Source organism: Onychomys torridus, chromosome 1 (assembly GCF_903995425.1).
Source record: "Onychomys torridus chromosome 1, mOncTor1.1, whole genome shotgun sequence".
Classification (NCBI taxonomy): domain Eukaryota; kingdom Metazoa; phylum Chordata; class Mammalia; order Rodentia; family Cricetidae; genus Onychomys; species Onychomys torridus.
Genome location: NC_050443.1, coordinates 128,803,861 through 128,821,875, shown reverse-complemented (window position 1 = coordinate 128,821,875; position 18,015 = coordinate 128,803,861). Strand labels below are relative to the sequence as shown.

The 18,015-nt window shown below is 52.5% G+C and overlaps 1 protein-coding gene across 8 annotated transcripts in view; it reads right to left on the bottom strand.

Moving 5' to 3' along the window:
- Window positions 1-1,695: 1,695 nt before the first annotated feature.
- Rab3il1 (RAB3A interacting protein like 1) overlaps window positions 1,696-18,015 on the bottom strand; it is a 49,312-nt gene continuing 32,992 nt past the window's right edge. For 3 of the 8 annotated variants that reach the window (XM_036204948.1, XM_036205006.1, XM_036204965.1), the window contains exons 2-11: window positions 13,322-13,577; window positions 12,847-12,942; window positions 12,688-12,765; window positions 11,854-12,072; window positions 10,876-11,022; window positions 10,225-10,353; window positions 10,016-10,128; window positions 8,013-8,112; window positions 6,219-6,285; window positions 1,696-5,604 (exon numbers count right to left, since the gene is read on the bottom strand). In XM_036204948.1, the coding sequence (XP_036060841.1) occupies window positions 5,522-5,604; window positions 6,219-6,285; window positions 8,013-8,112; window positions 10,016-10,128; window positions 10,225-10,353; window positions 10,876-11,022; window positions 11,854-12,072; window positions 12,688-12,765; window positions 12,847-12,942; window positions 13,322-13,577 (1,288 nt within the window). In that variant the 3' untranslated portion in view covers window positions 1,696-5,521. Of the gene's footprint in view, window positions 5,605-6,218; window positions 6,286-8,012; window positions 8,113-10,015; window positions 10,129-10,224; window positions 10,354-10,875; window positions 11,023-11,853; window positions 12,073-12,687; window positions 12,766-12,846; window positions 12,943-13,321; window positions 13,578-16,227; window positions 16,850-18,015 lie in introns of all 8 variants that reach the window. The other 5 variants (XM_036204974.1, XM_036204981.1, XM_036204989.1 and 2 more) reach the window with 3 other exon arrangements.

The window sequence follows — 18,015 nt, the reverse complement described above, 5'->3', positions numbered from 1 at the left end:
ACCTGGAGGATTCAGCAGCCCCGGCCAAAGAGGACAGCGGGTACTGCTGCCCCCACATGGTCACACTGAGCACCAGGATGAAGTTAGCCTCCTCTTCCCAGGGAATATACCTCTTGCATCCAAACCTGGTGGCCCATAGGGCATAGGCCTTGCTCCATTCTCAGCACCTCTCAGTATTATGACGTGCCTGGTTCAAGCCACCCAAGGGCTCCTTCCCTGGGGCCTGGCCTGGACTCAAGTATGGGAGGCAGTTAGGGGTCAGGGAAGTTAAATCTCTCTATGCCCTAGCCATACCAGGAGAATCAGCAAAGTGAAGGCTGGACAGATTGGCTAGGTAACACAAGAACAAGGTCTGAACCATGCTACCCTTTCTGGCCACTTCAGTCCAGCATGGAATCTATAGGTGGTATGAGGCTCCTTTCCACCTATATCTAGTTGTGTGTTCCCATAAAGCCTGAACTATGAGTGACTTCTCCCTACCTCCCACACAAACCACTTCCCACTTAAGTTCTCTTCAGGCCTTGGGGTCATCCTTAGGCCACTCTATCTCTGGGATCTCTGATGCTGGAGAACTTGCAACTTGCAGGGAATCAGGGGTTGGGGGAACTTGAGGCTCCATTGTCCCCAAATCCCCAAATCCGGGCAGCTGAGGCCTCTCAGACCACTTAGAAAGGGAGAGGCATCACTCGACATTCCTGAGCTGCCACTGGACCACTGCCAGGGTGTGTGGGTGTAGGAGGGTGAGGGAAGCCAGCCAGCTGGAGTATTTTTTTTTTGAGGGGGGCAAACTTGAGGTTTGAGGACAGTCCCCCTTGAATGCAGACTCTTGCCTCTGTCCCAGCTGGATCCGGCTGGGAGCTTCCACCCAGGCCTCTTGTTGGATGCCTTGAAATTGCCACCCCCTACAAGGCCACCAGCCACTGTCCTGGAGCCAAGGGATGTTTGTGCAGTGCCAGGGAGGCTCAGTAAGCTGGACAGGCAAGCAGTGGCTTTCAGAAAAAGCTCTGGAGCCACCAAGGAAGAGCAGTCCCAGAGCTCAGGCAAAGAGGACTGAAGTCAGAGCTTTAGGGTTGGCCTGAGTTACAGATCACATCATGAGCTGGGTTATTAGTTCAGGGTACAACTCTTCTGAGAAAGGAGGAGCAGAGGCCACGGGCACCACAGGATTATGTAAGGGCTCTTTGGAACCATTTAGGCCAGCAACCACAAGCCTATCGGCCACTATGGTGGAAAAGACCCTTAGAACACCCCTTAAGAACAGGTGGTGGTGGTGGTGGTGGTGGCGGCTCACGCCTGTATTCCCAGCACTCGAGAGGCAGAGGCAGGTGGATCTCTGTGAGTTTGAGGCCAGCCTGCTCTACAGAGCTAGTCCAGGACAGGCTCCAAAGCTACAGAGAATCCCTGTCTCAAAAAAAAACAAAGGGGAAAAAAAAAAAAGAACAGGCTGCATAGAAATGTTCAGGAAATGTGAGAAGACCCTCACATCACTGCTAGGGATGCAGATCAAAGCCCAGGGAGCACATACCTCACATCTCTTAGAATGCTTACTACTGAAACCAACAACATCAATTTGGTCAGGAGGCTGAAGTTGGAACTCTGGAGTATTGTTGCTAGAACTTTAAAATGGTGCAGCCACCACGGAAGAGTATGGAGGGTCCTCTTAACAAAATAGAACTACCATATGAGCCAACAGACTTACTTCTCGTTATTTATTCAAAAAGACTCTAAGCAGGGTCTCCAAGAGATATCTGCCTACACAACAGGTACCAGCAGCCCATGTCTATCTCCAATGACTGGACAGATTCAGCAGGGTGTTACATATACAACAGAACACTACTGAGTCTTAAGAAGTCAGTCCTGTCATCTTACATGGATGAATATTGAGGACATTACATTAAATGAAACAAGCCAGTCAAAAGAAGATGAATGTGCTATAATTCCATTTACAGCAAGTCTCTAGAAGAGTCATATTCACAGAGGCAGAAGGTGAAATGCTGCTCTCCACATCTAGGGACAGGAGAAACAGGGAATTGTCTAATGAGTATAGCTTTTGTTTTGCAAGATGCAAAAGGTTTATAGATTGGTTTCATGGCAGTGTGCATATACCTAACACAACTATAATTCCACACTTAAACATGGCTAAGATTACATGTTTTCAAAAGTGAGTAAGTGTGGCAGAGATTGCTCTGTGGGTCAAGCACTTGTTGTGCAAGCCTGATGACCTGAGTCCAGATCCACAGAACTTGTGTAAAGCTCGATCCAGTAGTCCATGCCTGTAATCCCTGTGTTCCTAATGGGAAGGTGGGAGGCAGAGATGGGAGAATTCCCAGAAGCTAGCCTGGCCTATGCAGCAATGGACAATAAAAAACTCTGCCTCAAACAAGGGGGAAGACAAGGACCAACACAATACCAGAGGTTGTCTTCTGGAGCGCACGCGCGCTTACACACACACACACACACACACACACACACACCACACACCACTTACAAACACCAAATGAATTCATGCATACATAAACAAATAAGGGAAGATTGTGGGGGGGGATCGTAATCCCAGCTCATAAATGAAAAAAGCAACTTGCTCCAAGGTCACAGCCCTAGCAGGATTCAAATCAGGGCAGGTTTGGCAGATGGCAAAGTGAGATATCTCAAGGTGCAGCCCCAGGTAAATGTGCTTAGTCAGGTTCGATGCCTTCATGCCTAGAGGCCAGACTCAGGGCTGGCCAAGGAGGGCTCAAATGATTCCTATGTGCCAAGTATTCATAGAAGCCCAAGAGGGTAATCTAGAGAATTTAAGAACAACTGTGTGGCTGATGGCAGTTAATCTCCCAAGAGTCAGAGCCCCGAGCTGCTTCCCGGGTCTGGTAGCACAGTCAACCCTAACAGGCTAGCGTATAGGAAACAAACCTAGCTTCAAATGCCATCCCTGTCTCAACTGTTTCTTTTCTTTTGTTGTGTGTGGTGCTGGGGACCAAACTCCAAGCCTTGAGCACTCTACCATTGATCTACACCCCTAGCCTTCTGCATCAGTTACAGAAGCAAAGAACCTAAGCACACTTGGAGTGTTTGGTATAAAAACAAAACACTAAGAGGTGGGTTCATACTATGGAGCCCAGAGACTTAGGACCTCTTGGTGATTTTTTTTTTTCCAGAACAAGGGACTGAACCCAGGGCCTTGTGCTTGCTAGGCAAGCCTCTACCACTGAGGTAAATAAACCCCAACCTTGGGGCCTCTTTCCAATGCCTCTATCCATTTACATGAGGGAGAACAGCATGTTTTAACATTGCTAAGAGGCTGAAATAATGGGTTCAGAGAGGGCTGGGAGCTATGACTAGTGCTAAGCTATTAATTGCTGTTACCAAGGTGTGTTGATGACCCCACCTGTGGTCTGATCATGGTCAAAGTTTTGTAGCAGCAAGGCAAGCCGGTCAGGGGAGTAGGGTCCTCCACGGGCCTCCAGAGTGCCTCCTGGTGTTTCTTTGGTCCTGCATATGGCTGAGCCCAGAACACAGAAGTCAGGGACTGATTAAGTCCAGCACTCAGGTTTTCATCCTCCCTTGTCCCCAGGTGAACAAGGTTTGGCATAGTTAGAGGATGCCATGGGGATCCCATCTGGGACACCAAGTCTTTCCCGACATTCTCCTTTGTCTCTACTTTCTCCCATCCAGTGACCCGGATGTATTACTGGTATGTTTATTGTTTCCAACGTCCAGCATGAGTAGATGTGACAGGGGTCTAGTCAGTGACCAGGTGTCTATGGGGACTGGGAAGACAGGAAAGGATTGGAGTCATAATGGAGCAGGGAGGGGACGTGAGGACACAGCGTGCAGCGGAGGCAGAAAAGTGGGAACAGGCTACTGACCAGAGAATGTGTGAGGGCAAAGGACCTTGACCGAGCTCTGGCCAGCCCCCCACTGATCTACCATCTGAGTGGCAGGCACCTGGGTCTCAGGCCAATCGAGAAGTTCCTGTAGGCTGCTGACAACCTCTGACCCAACCCAGAGCCGCATCCTCCTTCCAAGAAAGCACAGAGCTGCCCTACAGGTGGGGCAGAGGCAAGAACCACGGGACATCTCAGTCCTGCTTTGAGGTCTCTGAGGACCCTGGTTACCCCCTCTTCTTTCCACTTGTGTCTGCCATGCCTTGCTAAAAACCCATCTAAGGTTGGGGTGAGGCAGTTCAGCATTTCTGTAGTCCCTACGGTCCTATGGCAGGTGGCACCAATCAATCTTACACTGGCCTGCCAAGCCCCAGGAAGCCCCAGTGCTTTGGACTCCAGGCTTCTAATAGACTGGGGGTCATCTCTGAGGGCTAGGGGACTCACAGGTCAGAACTGAACACAGAGAATGGTATAAAAAAAATCATTCCACTACCTCATAGCCCCATGAAATACTAAGGACAACTCCAACAGTCTTCCCAACAGCAAGTAAGGTGGCAGCAGGGCGGGTGGCTCCAGGATTTGGGTTTAATCCCAAGCACGAGGGCAGTCAGGAAAGGATTTGATTTCATTCCTTCAGATGCCCAAGCCCTGGCCAGAGCCCCAGGGCACAGGAGTGAAGGCCACTGCTGCCTAGCCCCTACCAACAAAGCCTTCCTTTATTAAACAGAGATTGTGTTACATTCCACTTGAAGGAAATAGGGGCGTGGTGAGGGATATGTCCAGGTTGGATACCCCAAGCCCGGTTCCCAGTGGGCTATGATGGATGGGTCAGGCAGGGTCCAGGTCCTATGTCGCCACTCCATCCAGTCCCACATACAGGGCCCCTGTGGTCTGGATGGCAGCCCATGATTACATCCTGAGGCTCCCAAGTGGCACACTTTGAAAAGAAAGAACCCCAGACCTCTGGCAATTTTAGGGCCAGGGCCTCCTGAAGATGGGGTTGAAGTAGAGAGGAAGGGTCAGAGAAGCCTCTATTCAGAAGAATGGAGACAGACAGGGTCTTACTCATTTTCAGAGCACTTTGGGGGCAGTTATCCCTTCACCGTGCTCAGATTAGAGACACTTGCCCTACACTGGGAAAGTCTAATGAGGCCACTTGGGAACAGGGTGAGAGATGGCCACAAGGGGGTGCTGGTGACCCAGAGCTTAGAGGCTGTGGATACTCTGGAGATCCAGCCACAGTAGAACAGTCCCGTTCTGAAGACAGGGCAGCAACAGAGCATTGGTAAGCAGCAGGGACTTGTGGAGGGGGTACTGGCTGTTCAAGGGTCCCCTCCCTAGGGCTGAGCCTCTCTCCAATGTGGCTCCAAGCTCCTTGGTCTTTGGTGTTTTCTTGAAATTCTCTTGGTGGCTACAGAGCCCAATGGGCAAGAGGGTCATCTCATGAAGTCCAGGGCTGGCTGTCCTTCCATCTGTCCCAGGAGGAATGGATGGGACTGGCTTAGTTCTGTCTCTACAGCCTGGCTGTTTATCTGTCCTTTCAGCTTCTGGCTCAAGCTGGCTCCAGGATTTCTTGACTGTCTGTCCCAAGGCAGCCGTTTGCTCTAGCTCAGAGCCTACTTCGGGCCTGGGGTCACCCCTTAGGCCTCCTGGGGGAAGAAGCCAAGCTTGGCTAGTGACATCCCCTTCCGAAGTCTCATGATCTCCCAGAACATCGGCTCAGCTGCGGACAGAGAGGATAATTCATGGTCACTTGAGACAACTGCCCTGGCCTCCCTGGCTTTGGGCAGGGGAGTTCAGACACACTCTCTGCCACACAGTTGTTTTCATCATGGGCTTAGAACTACACTTCTCCAGTTGCAAATGTTTTCCCACCTTGACCCAGAGCAGTGAGCGGCCCGGGGCATCGGTCCCTGTGTCTGGAGAAGGATCCAGAAGGCAGGGAACCAACCCATGTTCTGATGGCCATGAAGAAGTAGGGAAGAGTCACAGGAGAGAGCCATCATAAAGACCCTTGAATGTCAAAGCCAGTAACAGGAATGATATCTCTGTTGGAGCTAAGGATTTCTAGGCAGAAGAAAAAGCAGCATGGCCCAGATGTGTGGAAGGCACCAGGTTCGCTGTCCCAGTGGAGCAGAACCCATCATCAAGGAGGATCAGGGACACTTTATTAATGTACAATGCCCCTTTTGCTGGCTTCCTACTGAAGGGACCCTAGACTCCTGCCTCTGCTGCTGCTGCTGGACAGGTAGTCTTAGAAAGCACTTAACCAACCCCATTCTGCCCATCTCCCTCCCTTGGAAACGATCCCAGAAAAGAACGCTAGAGGGCACTCACCATCCTGCCGAACCAAGCCTTGCTGGATGTAGCGGATGTAGGTGAAGAAGTTGCATACTGCAGTGATCTGTGGGCAGAATGGAGAGGGTGTGACCCACCAGGTCCCCAGACTCTAGGGTCCCCTCCAAAAGCCAATGTGGACACTTCTCAGGACAGTAAGTCCCAGGTACCTGGCAGAGCCAGGGAGTGCTCACCGACTCTGCTAGAGCTTGGCTTCCAAGGTTGAATTAACAATAGCAAGACACCCACAGCTCCTAAGAATAACTGTTGCAATGCCTATAAGCAATGCAGCCCGTGAGGCACAGACACTCACCATGCCCATTTTACCAGTGATAAAGACTGGCAAAGTGTGTGGTTAGGAAGTGGTTAAGCGGACATGAAATCAGGCAGCCTGTACCAACATCTGAGCTTAGTCCCTTGTGGACCTGCTCATTCTGAGCAAGGAGGTCCGGGCCCACCAGACATAAACCAGGTGCTGTGTGTAATTCCACGAAAGGCAATTAGAGTCGCCTTCCCAGGCTACCTTGTCCCTAGGATTGAGGACCCTAGTATGGCTAGAGGCCTGTTCCCTACCAAGTTCTGGTGACCCTTTACTGGCAGAGGCACAGCCCCAAAGACTCTCACAGAGAGGAGGGGGCTGTGTTGTTATCCTGCCCAGAGGCCACCCCCAGGCCTGGCCTGATCTCACAGCTTCTGAGCCTGTGGTGCCCACTCTGTGCTCCATACTCCCTCTGGATCTAGCCAAAGCTAAGCCCTGCCTTGGTTTGCCTCCTTTCCCTGCCTCATCCTGCTTCCATTGAGAAGTTCCAGAAATGTCCACGCAGGCTCTGCATCTAGAAAACCAGCCAAGGTGGGAGGTAGCAGGCAGCAGGGCCCACGAGAGCCCCTACCCAGGATTCTGGGACAGGAAGCCCTACATGTGAGGCACCCAGAGGCTGGCAGGCACAAGAGACTGTGGGGAAGGGTGGTGCTCTTGCTAGGCCTCCAAGCATAGAACTTGCCAGGAGGCCAGAGAGGGTGCAGGGAGCTGGAGTTGGGGAGAGACTAGGAGTGTTTAACTGTCGGACACAGTGGCTCAAGCCTTTAATCCCAGTACTCGGGAGGAAGTGGCAGGCGGATCTCTCTAAATTCAAGGTTAGCATGGTTTATATAGCAAGTTCTAGAACAGTGAGGACTACATAGAAAGACCCTGTTTCCACCAGGTGGCAGTGGCGCACACCTTTAATCCCAGCAGATGCAGGTGGATCTCTGTGAGTGCGAGGCCAGCCTGGTCTACTGAGCGAGTTCCAGGACAGGCTACAAAGCTACAGAGAAACCGTCTTGGGGGGGAAAAAAAAAGGAAAAGGAAAAGAAAAGACCCTGTCTCAAAACAAATAAACAAAAAACGGGTAATAACCTTTTGGATGGGATATAGCCAGTTGGCAGAGTGCTTGCCTACCATGCACAAAGCCCTCGGTTCAATCTCTAACATGATAAAAACCAGACATGGTATAGCATGCTTCTAATTGCAGCACTTGGGAAGTGGAGGCAGGAAGATCATAGTTCAAGGTTATCCTAAGTTGCATAGCAATTGGGTTGTGAGAAATTGGCTAGAAAAACTAGCATATTATCTTAAGCCCCTATATTTATGGTCATTTGTCACAATGGGAAACTGAGGCATTTGGCCTGGCTATGGTCAGGACCAACCTCTGCACCTCTGAGAGTTATTCAGACAGTGCATCTCAGCCAGAGGTCCAGAGTTCTAGCCCCTGTGATCCCAAAGAAGCCAAGTGACATTTGTGAAGGATGACTCACCCTGGCCCGGGATGATGGAGAGATGTAATAATGACTCTCAGAGTCCCCAAGACGGATTCGGTGGTGGCAGGTACGGGCCAGTCCACTCAGGGCACATGTGCTGGGGAGAACAGAGCAAGTGTAAGGCACTGAATGAGGCTACAGAGGCAGGGATGTGTGCTTGCTAGAGGGTGTATGGACATTTAGCACATGAAGCAGGTGGGAAGTAGGGCCTGGCCTTCCCTCCCCTCCCCTCCCCACTTCCAAAGGAGCTCAGGGCCAAATAAATATGTGGGATGGAGCAAGAGTCCTCAGGAAAGACCTTGAATGCAGCTGGATCCATGCCCACACACCACCCCAGTTCCTTTCCCACACAGGCAGAGGAGTTTGGTCAATCTCATGTCACACCAAAAGCCTCACCCTCCGCAGCCTCTTAAAATGCCCCCCCGCCCACCACATTACTGGGGACCTTATGCCCAACCACCTCTTCCCCTAACTGAATTCTTGTCTGACTGCCTCCCACATCCCCACACTGGGTTTTCATCTGTCCCTATGCCGTCTCCTGCCCACCAGGCCTCACTGAGAACCTCCTCCCACGTCACCCTCTCTCCTCAGCCAGGCCTGGGAAATCCACTTAGTACCTTCAGCCACCCACCTATTAGGTTCCCATGGTCCTGAGAGCCCATTGTCCAGCCTCCCACTCCAAAATCTTGCTCCTCCACTGGTCCCTGCCTCCGTGAAGTCTAGAGCATCACCTACAAGGCTCCCTCCCCCACACCTGCACCTGGTTGCCATGTTCTCAGCCTACATCATTCCTTTTGCTTGGATTCCCTCAGCTCCTTCTAACCACTCTCTACTTTCTCTGCCCTTTCTTCTTCTCTATGTTACAGCCAGGAGCATCTCCAAAGGCCACGTCTAATTCATCATCTTTCCCTGTGGCTTCCCTATTGCTCAGGAAATACAGACTCTCAGGTAAAGGACAGTTGATAGTGTTTGTTGCCTCTTCCTTCACTGTGAGGCTGAACCTTCACTGAAAGTTCACCAGACGACTTTCTTTTAAGGTAACACATGCTGATGACCCCTAAAACACCAGCCGAGTGGGTTGGTGTCCTAACTAGTAAGGACTCTTTAAACTCTGGCCTCAAACAAGCCTGATCTGTGGGACTCAGCCCCAGCTCCCTGATCCATGGCTTTCCCTGGCCTTCATTCATTCTGTTCCCTCTGCCTGTAAAGCTGGCTCAGATGCTCCCTCTGTGTGGCCAGGCTTCCTTCATGGGACCAGCCCCACCAGCCATCTCTAGAGTGCCAAGGGGGCAAACCTGCCTGACCCTCAGTCCACCTCGACTGCTCACTTCTGTTGCTACCCCTGTCCAGTGCTGCCTGGGAGTAATTTATTGGCAGGTGATCGAGCCAGCCGCTAGCAATCACTTATATGCCAATCAGAGCTCAGTATTTCTATGAGACAGAAGAGGAGGGAGAGGGAGAATGGATGATGCCAGTCAGAAGAGACACCCCAGCTGGCAGCAGGAATTTTTGTCAGAGTACTTCCTGGACCTAAGTGGGGATAGTGATGACTGCTCCTCTCTTGTGGCTTTATTGTTTTCACTTTTTAACTCAGGGTTTTGTGTAGCCCAGGCTTGTCTTGAAGTTGCTATGTAGCCAAGAATGATCTTCAACTTCTGGTCTTCCTGCTTCTACCCCCAAGTGCTGGGATCAGAGATGTATGCCGCTCTGCTCGGTTTTACAAGGTGCTGGGGATGGATTCCATGGCTTTGTTCATGCTAGTCAAGGACTTGATAAGCTATACCCCCAGCCCCATGTCTTGGGAGTCCCTAGACTAGGTCAAAAACCATAGGAGACTGTCACCCTGAATGTTACTGTTCCTACATACCCTAGATGGGCTCTATATCCCATCTAGGAGGCCCAAGACTCAGGCTCCCATCCCACTCCCCTAGGGTGCTGCCCAAGGCTCCATTTCAGACCTTCCCACATGGGCAGGAAGGGGCCTAGGGCACTAAGCTTACTTGGTGTTGTGACATTCAACAGTGGGCACCTTCACAGCAGGCAGAGTCTGTGAAGCCACAGGCTCGATGGTGAGTGTATTGTCCTCCACAGCAGCCCGCACCAGAGCTGAGAGCTGTAACAGATCAGGGTACAGCAGTGAGATGTTGGGTGACTGGGAACTCCTAGGATGGGTCCCCAGCTGCCACCTTGGCTCCCCAGCCCACCTCACCTCCTGCACTGTGAAGTCGAGGCAGGGGCCCACATCCTCTCGGTACACTCTTTCCAGGAAGGGGCAATCCTTATCCAGGGTAGGTGATGCCCTCCAAGCCTGGAACTCTGAAAACAGGGTCGTATCCACCTGCAGGGGAGGGGAGCCAAGTGGGGCAGTCAGGGATGAGGGTGAGCACCTCAGAGAAGGCAAAGCTGTTGGAGAGGAGAACAGGAGATGTAGGAGGGCTCAGTGGCCCATCAGGCCTGTCCTCAGCAGCCATGCAGGGGAGCAGAGTCCAGGGAAGAAGAGGTCCTGTCTGCCCTTTGCACCAAAGAATTTAGAACAACACAGTTTGTGTCTGGGTGTACATTAAGTTTCTTGGCACTGCAAAATTACAGACTTGGATCCAGGCCTTGGCCTGAATTCTGCTACTGACTCCTTTTGGAAGAAATATCAAGAGCAAGGCTGTAAGAACCTGTGGATCCCCACAGGCACCCACGGGTCTCTGTATGGCTAGAATGCACATATAGGTACATGCACACAGGAGAGAACATTCACAGCTTTCCCGGCTGGCCACTTGAGAAGGCAATGATGGCCTGCCCTGGACTGCATGCACAGTGAGTGAAGCCCAGATGGGAGAGGAGGGGTGACCCCTTAAGGAGCCATTACCTGTCGGGAAAAGGAGAGAGAGGTAGCGGAGTTGGGGGCCGTGGGCGGCTCCCCAGATGGGAGCTGCCAGGTCGGCTCGTAGGTGAGGTGGATGGCCTTGCTGGGGATCACGCACAGGAGCAGGGAGAGTAGAGGGGGCAGGCCAGGCTGGGCCAGGGGATGGGTGGACGGATGGACAGACAGACATACAGAGACAGACAGGAGGAAGGAGGAGATGTCAGTGTCCAATGGGAAGCTCAGTGCTCAGAAGGGGACTGAGAGGGCTTTGCTTGCACCTCCCTGGAAGCTCAGGGGACAGATGAAGAGCCTTCTGAGCTAGGATGGGCTTGAGCGAGAGCCCCAGGAAGCTGGATCTCATCCCACGTCTCCCCAGTGTTCACCGGATACAGCCCGAACTGGCTCTTTCCTGTCCTCAGTTCCTCTCCCAGAGGGGAGGGGGCAGGCATGTGGCATGGGAAGTGCTAACAGCTACCCAAGGACCTGGAGTCATGTCAGTCCAGCCTGGGCCAAGCCTCCCTCCCACTTTTCCCCACTGAGGCAGGACAGAGATGTGTCTCTAAGGTCATACTTGCCTCAGCACCACGGTCAGAGGCGCTGAGGACCCTGGAATACATAAATAACTATGGAGTGGTCTTAGACCTCAAGCCTGTAGCCACAGACACCAGGCAGCCCCTCTCTGGATGTCCAGGGGCACCTGTCTTATCACTCTTGACATAGGAAGTGCATCTCTGAAGAGTTTTCCTGAGAGAGGACCTTTAGGTTCTAAGACAGCTCAAATTCAGAGATTACCACCTCCTGCTTGGAATCAGAGGAGCCTGTCCAGCCTTCACAGTTCAAGGGACCCTGAAGCCCAGAGAGGGGAGAGACAGGTGGTGGGTCCCACAGGAGGGGTCAGGCCGGCTCTTCCAGGATGCTCCCTTGGCTGGTTAAGCAGGATCGCCCCTCCCTGTTGTGAGCCCACTATTGCCTGTGCCTCACCTCCTTGCCTTCTTTGTCTGGGGTGGGGATATGCCCTGCAGTGGGGCACACAACTGGGCAGAGGGAACTGCTGGTACTCTTATGACGTGAGTGGCCCTTTCGGGGTCCGGCCTTGGTGGGGCTCAGCAGCTGTGGGTGGAGCTCACGGTTGGGAGAGGCTGGTGTGGACGTGATGACCAGTGTCTTCAAGGCTGTCACCTCTGCCTGGAGCATGTCAATCTGGCCCAGACAAGATGACCATCAACCCCCATGTGAGGTTAATGTCACCATGGCTACCACAGCCTGCCAGCCAAGCAGCCCCAGCAATAACTAGCCCCTCCCTTCACCCTTGGAACAACCTCTAAGACATCTATTTTACAGATAGGGAAACCAAGGCTGAGAGGAGACATGGCCTGCCTCAGGACACATCCAGAGACTCTGCTGGAGGAGTTCTCTGGGAACTTCTTGGATCTCCTACTGAGTATTCAGGGATCTCCAGAAACCAAGAACAGGCCAAGCTTCACACTTACTGATTGGCAAACACTATGAGAAAGGAAGCTGCTTGCCTGTGTTCTACAGCCAAGGCCCACATTTCTGCTTTGAAGTCAGAAGAACCTGTAATAACCACTGAGCCCTCCTGGACTACAGAGGACACCCCCCCCCCCAAAAAAAAAGGTCTCTATGGTGCAACAGGAAAATGATGGAGTCTGGGGGCCCTGGGCTACTTATTTTCAGACCTGGGTTCTCTTGTTCCTGAGGCCTAGTAGGTCTGTGAGGAACCTGCTGCATGCCTTGCTAGTTGAGGGCTGTGATAGGAGCCGTGAGCTGGCCTGGGCACACAGGGATGGGTCTCACCTTGCCCCAAGCCTCCTTCAACTGCTTTTCTGATGCAGCCTGTTTCATGTTGGCTTCCCGGACCATCTTGTGAGCTTCCTAGAAGAGGGGGCACCTCTGCATGAGTGGTCACAAGACGCCGGACACCTCGACCACCCATCCCCAGGCCGCCCCGTGTACCTGGAACAGGCTGGCTGTGAGTTCCTCCAGCTCCTGCTCCAGCTGTGCACGCACCTTGCAAAGCCGCTCACACTCCTCGTCCTTCAGCTTCAGCTCCTGGGTGCAGGCAGGAGGCTGTCAGCCGGCCCTAGCCAGCCTCCATCTCCCCAGCCTGCTGCGAGGCAATCTATGGGGCTTTAGGCCATGCGCCAGGTTAAAACCCTAGCCCGGCCGGCCAGCAGAGCTGGAAGCAGATTTCCAGATGAGTCAAGAGGTATGAAAACATTGAAGGCTTCTGAGACTTCAGTGGTGGACCGCATGCTTAGCACGCTCGACGCCCCGGGGTTAAACCAGCCTCTTCAGTTCCCAGGACTGCAGCATGGGCCTGGCATGCAGCCTAGGCCAGTGATGACCTTTCTCTCCCTTCCACAGCTATCTGGGCTCGCTCAGTCTGACTACTCTTCCTCAGCCCTCACCCCCACCCTGGAGCACCCACCTTCTGGGCCTTGAATAGCTCCTCCTTCAGGAACTCTGAGCCCTTCTCTCGGATCTCCATGGAGGAGCTGCGCAGGCGCGACACGTCCAGTGGATCGGCTGCTGAGTGTTCTTCAGCCTGGGCCTCCTTCCGGGAAGCAGAGGCTTCCACCAAGCCCCCTGGAGACTCCCTAGGCCCTTTGCTGGGGCCAAGGTTTTTCCAGGGGACTGAGACCGCTGAGGGGCCAGTAGGGAGGCCCTCTTCTGGCTGGGGTGGGCTGCAAGGCAAACAAAGACATCAGCGCACACAGGCTAGGGACTCAAGACCTGCCGAGCTGAGCCCGGGGACCAACCCTAGGCCATATACCTGCCACTTGAGCCTCAGTCTGTCCATCTGTAAAATAGAGCCACTGCAATCTATAACTGGAATGTCACAAGGGCAGAATGACCAAGCACGAACTTTCTTAGGGGCCAAGGCAGGGCTCACACACCTTTGTCATCCACTGTCCCCAACCTAGGGCACAGGGCAGTGTTTGGTATAGCAGGTGGCCAGCACTAAGTCCAAACTCAATTCACATTTGTTGAGCAGACAGATGAATATTAATGTATCAATGCTTAGAATGAGTCTCTGCTCTTACACCATAGGTAGGGGCTGTCCCAATGATTGTCATTCCCAAGGGTTGAAGGGGATGGGCAGAAAACCTGGACAAGGAAGAGGCAGTTAAGTGGGAGCCTTCATCCACACAGAGCAAATCAAACTTTATCAATAACATGGCATCGTTAATGGAAATGTCAATATGATAGAAATTCACAAAGGCAGACCAGAGAGGAAGCACCAGACCTCAGCAGGCAGGCAGGATTCTACAAATGGCCCAGGCACAACAGACCCACTTCCTGCCACCCCTGGATTTTGTGAGGAGAAAAATCCAGCTCTCCCTGGCCTTCTGTGTGATTTCAGACAAACACCCCCTCTTCTGGAAGTCTCAGAACCCTCCACTGGCTGATGCTGAAGCCCTGGGGGCACTGGGGTTCTGTCCTTAACCAGCCCCCACCTCCAAGCTACAGAGCCCGTAGAAAGCAGACCCTGAAGAGGGAAGAGAGGAAGATCTGGTCAGTGGCCATTGTGCCGAGACAGCACCTCTGGATTCGCTTGCTCAGCAAAATCTGGGGCTCCTGAGCCAGCAGCCTCAGGGCTTGGCGGGTTTGGGGGGGGGGGGGAGTGCTGGGCTGACTGATAACAGTGGGAAGTGAGGGGGAGGGGCTCAGCCAAGCCTGCACTGGAAGAACACAAGGCCAATGAGACTAGGTCTTAGAATAATTGAAAAGAAATTTGGGGGACTATCCCTCTCTCCTGTCCTCAGGGCCCTGAGAAGTTCACCAAAGAACCTCTGAACCTCAGTTTCCATCTGAGTAACATAAGGAAAGTGAGATCTCCAAGACAATAGCAGTGAATCCATTGCCCAGCCCAGCCTTTTCTCTGCCCTGGAATGGGCCCAACATGTGGCCTTGAGGCTCCTGGAATTGGGCCCTGCTTGGCAGGGACTGGGCCTCAGTGAGTATAAGGCAAGGACGGAGATTCACCATTCCACCAGTGTGTGGCAGACAGATTTTCCCAATACCATTGTTTGGGGGGAGGGTCTTGTTGACACAGGATCCTTGAGGCCTGAGCCCCCTAACAGTGCTGCAGCAGCTGTATTTGGGGTGGGAATTCTGCCCAGGAACTGAGAGTTTTGTCTGTGTGTTAGTGTCTGTTTGTGATGGTACATGCGTGTGTGTACATGGTTGTGGAGGCCAGAGGTCAACCTTGGATGTTGCCCCTCTGGAATTTAAGCAAGGTCTCTTACTAGGATCTGGGTTTTGCTGATTGCTTAGGCTGACAGGGGCCTGGGCGATTCCCCTGCCTCTGTTTTCTCCAGGACTATGATTACAAGAGTATGCCACCATGCCTGGCTCAAACCCGGGTCCTCATGCTTGTATAGCAAGCATTTCATCAACTAAGCCAATTCCCCAGCCCCAGTGAGTGCATATGTGTGTGTGTGTGTGTGTGTGTGTGTGTGTGTGTGTGTGTGTGCGTGTGTCTAAGATTTATTTGTATTCATGTGCACATGTATGCCTCTGCCCATGTATGTCATGTGCGCTGGTACTCACAGGGGCCAGTAGAACACATCAGCTCATCTGGAGCAACAGTCACAAGCAACTGTGAGATGCCTGATGTGGGTTCTGGGAACTTGGGTCTTCTAGTAGAGCTTTAAGTGCTCTTCACCACAGAGCTCTCTCTCCAATCCCATACATTATTTTAAATACTCTTTACACACTAATTGTAACCTTTTCCCATTCCTGTAGACGGGGACGCAAGCTCAGAGAGAGGATGGGGGCTCCTGTGGGAGCTCCCAGCTGGTGACGGGTAGTGTGGAGACAGGCAGTCAGGTCTTCAACCACTGTCCTCAGCTTCTGGCCAAGTGGCCTGGTATGGAGTGAGTATTGCAGTCATCACATCTGCTTCATGACCAATGGGCCCAGGGAAACGCAATAGTCTCTTTATGAGTTATAGCAGGGAAGCCTTACCCAGCCTCCGCTCAAATTAGTTTATTAGACTCTTGCTCTGGCCCAGAAAGCATCCTGACTAGAGTGATGGCCAACGGAGGGAGTGAACGCGACTGTGGCCAAGATCACAGCCAGGCTTTGCCCTGGGAATGTCTGAAGTTCCTGGAATCCTCTTTCCCCATAGATGGGTGGGAAAGCATCAGACAGAGGGGTGCTATCAGATCAAATAGGAAGTCACTTGTTACCAGTGAACAGGGATCAACCTTTACTGGGCAGAGATGCCTGAAATGCTTGGCCTGACTCTGGGTCCTGCAGCTGAACCTACAGGCACTGTATCCCAAGGGAGTAGAAAGGTGTCTCTGGAGACCTGGGGCCAAACCCTACCTTCTCGAGTGGGAAATGACAGTCACAGTCATTCTGGCTAGTCATACCCAGCTTCATCCAGCAGTGTGGCTTGGACCATGCACAGGTAGGGTCTAGGGTTAGATGGAGGAGATCCCACCATTCTGCCAGCTGCCTCTGACGTCAGCCCACTTCCGGGGTGATGGGACCCTATTTCATAGCCAGAAGACAATCTAGGAGGCCTGAGGCAGGGTCTCCGTGGCATCTTTCCTCCCAGTAGAAGAGTTCAATGCTCCAAGGTTGGAAGTAGGAAGCAAGGGGACAGCAGGAGGGGAAAGATGCAGCATGCGTCTGCATGTGTGTGCGCTTGTGTGTGCGCGCACGCATGCACATGTGTGGTGGACACTCCAGCCTGCAGACTTGCTTCCTTTTCACTTCCCAGCTTCAAGGCCAGTTCTGGTGATCCATAAAGTTCAGAGGAAGAAAGGAAGGGTTCCATCAGCCCCACTGAGCCAGGCTCTCTGCCTGCCCACACACTTCAATCTGCATGTCAAACCCTCAGGTCTCCAGTATGTCAGGGATCCACGTCCCTGTACCTCCTCAGTCCAGGCTCTGTGGGAAGACAGTCTTCTGTGAGGCAAACTGTGGGATGGCAATGAATCTCCTAAAGATGACAGATACTAAGAGTCAAGGTCAGAGTCAGGTGTGATGGTGCACACTTGGGGAGGCAGAGGCAAGCGGATCTCTGTGAGTTTGAGGCCAGCCTGATCTACAAAGTGAGTTCCAAGACAGCTAGGGCTGTTACACAGATTAAACCCTCCCTCAAAAAGCAAACAAAAACAAAAAGAGTCAAGGTCAGAGGCAGATAGGATGGCCAGCATCCCCCATCCTGAAGCTGGCTTTGGAGCCTAGGGCCCCCACATACAGGAAGTGCTCTCCTGGGTCACTTCCCCAGGAAATATAATGCAGTGGCTACAAGCCTCAGTAAACCAGGCCTGTCCTTTGCAGGCACCAGGGGGTTTTGTCCCTATCCTCAAAGCATAACTGAAGGAGAACTCCTGAACTCTGCAGCCTGTTAGTCACTCAAAACCCTTCTCGGGTCAGAGCTACATAGGATCGATCCCTTGAACCCCTTTGAGCTTCTGACCCTCCTGCCCTGAACAAACCAGCTTATTCTGGGCTCTGCAGCAAGTGGGCATGCCCTCTACAGCTCTTTCTACAATTAAGAATCCCTTCTCAGCCGGGGCAGCGGTGGCGCACGCCTTTAATCCCAGCACTCGGGAGACAGAGGTAGGCGGATCTCTGTGAGTTCAAGGCCAGACTGGTCTCCAAAGCGAGTTCCAGGACAAGCTACACAGAGAAACCCTGTCTCAAAACAAACAAAAAAGAAAAAAAAAGAAAAAAAGATCCCTTCTCTATTCCAAGCCACAATGGTTCACTAAATAAACAGCAGAGGGGGCCCTGAGCACAGCTCTGGAACCAGGGAAGGACCAGACTGGGCCTGGGGAAGCTACAGAAATCTTGCCTAGAACTGACTCTTAGTGGGGCAGTGCCATGGTACTGTGGCAGGATTCAGACTCCTTCAGGAGACTAAGAATAACCACAGACATATGACATTCACATTCACACAGCAACAAGGTGCCAGGAAAGGGTTTATGGCTCTCTATAAGCAGCCTACCAGCCCAGCAAACAGCCTAAGTCTTCAGGCCCAAACCAACAAGTACATAGGGTTTCCAGGTTCCTGGTTCAGGTTCAGGTCAGCCCACCACTTCAACCACCATGGGTGTCGTGACAGTATTGTAGTGGGAGCGACTCCACAGTCTAATCTTA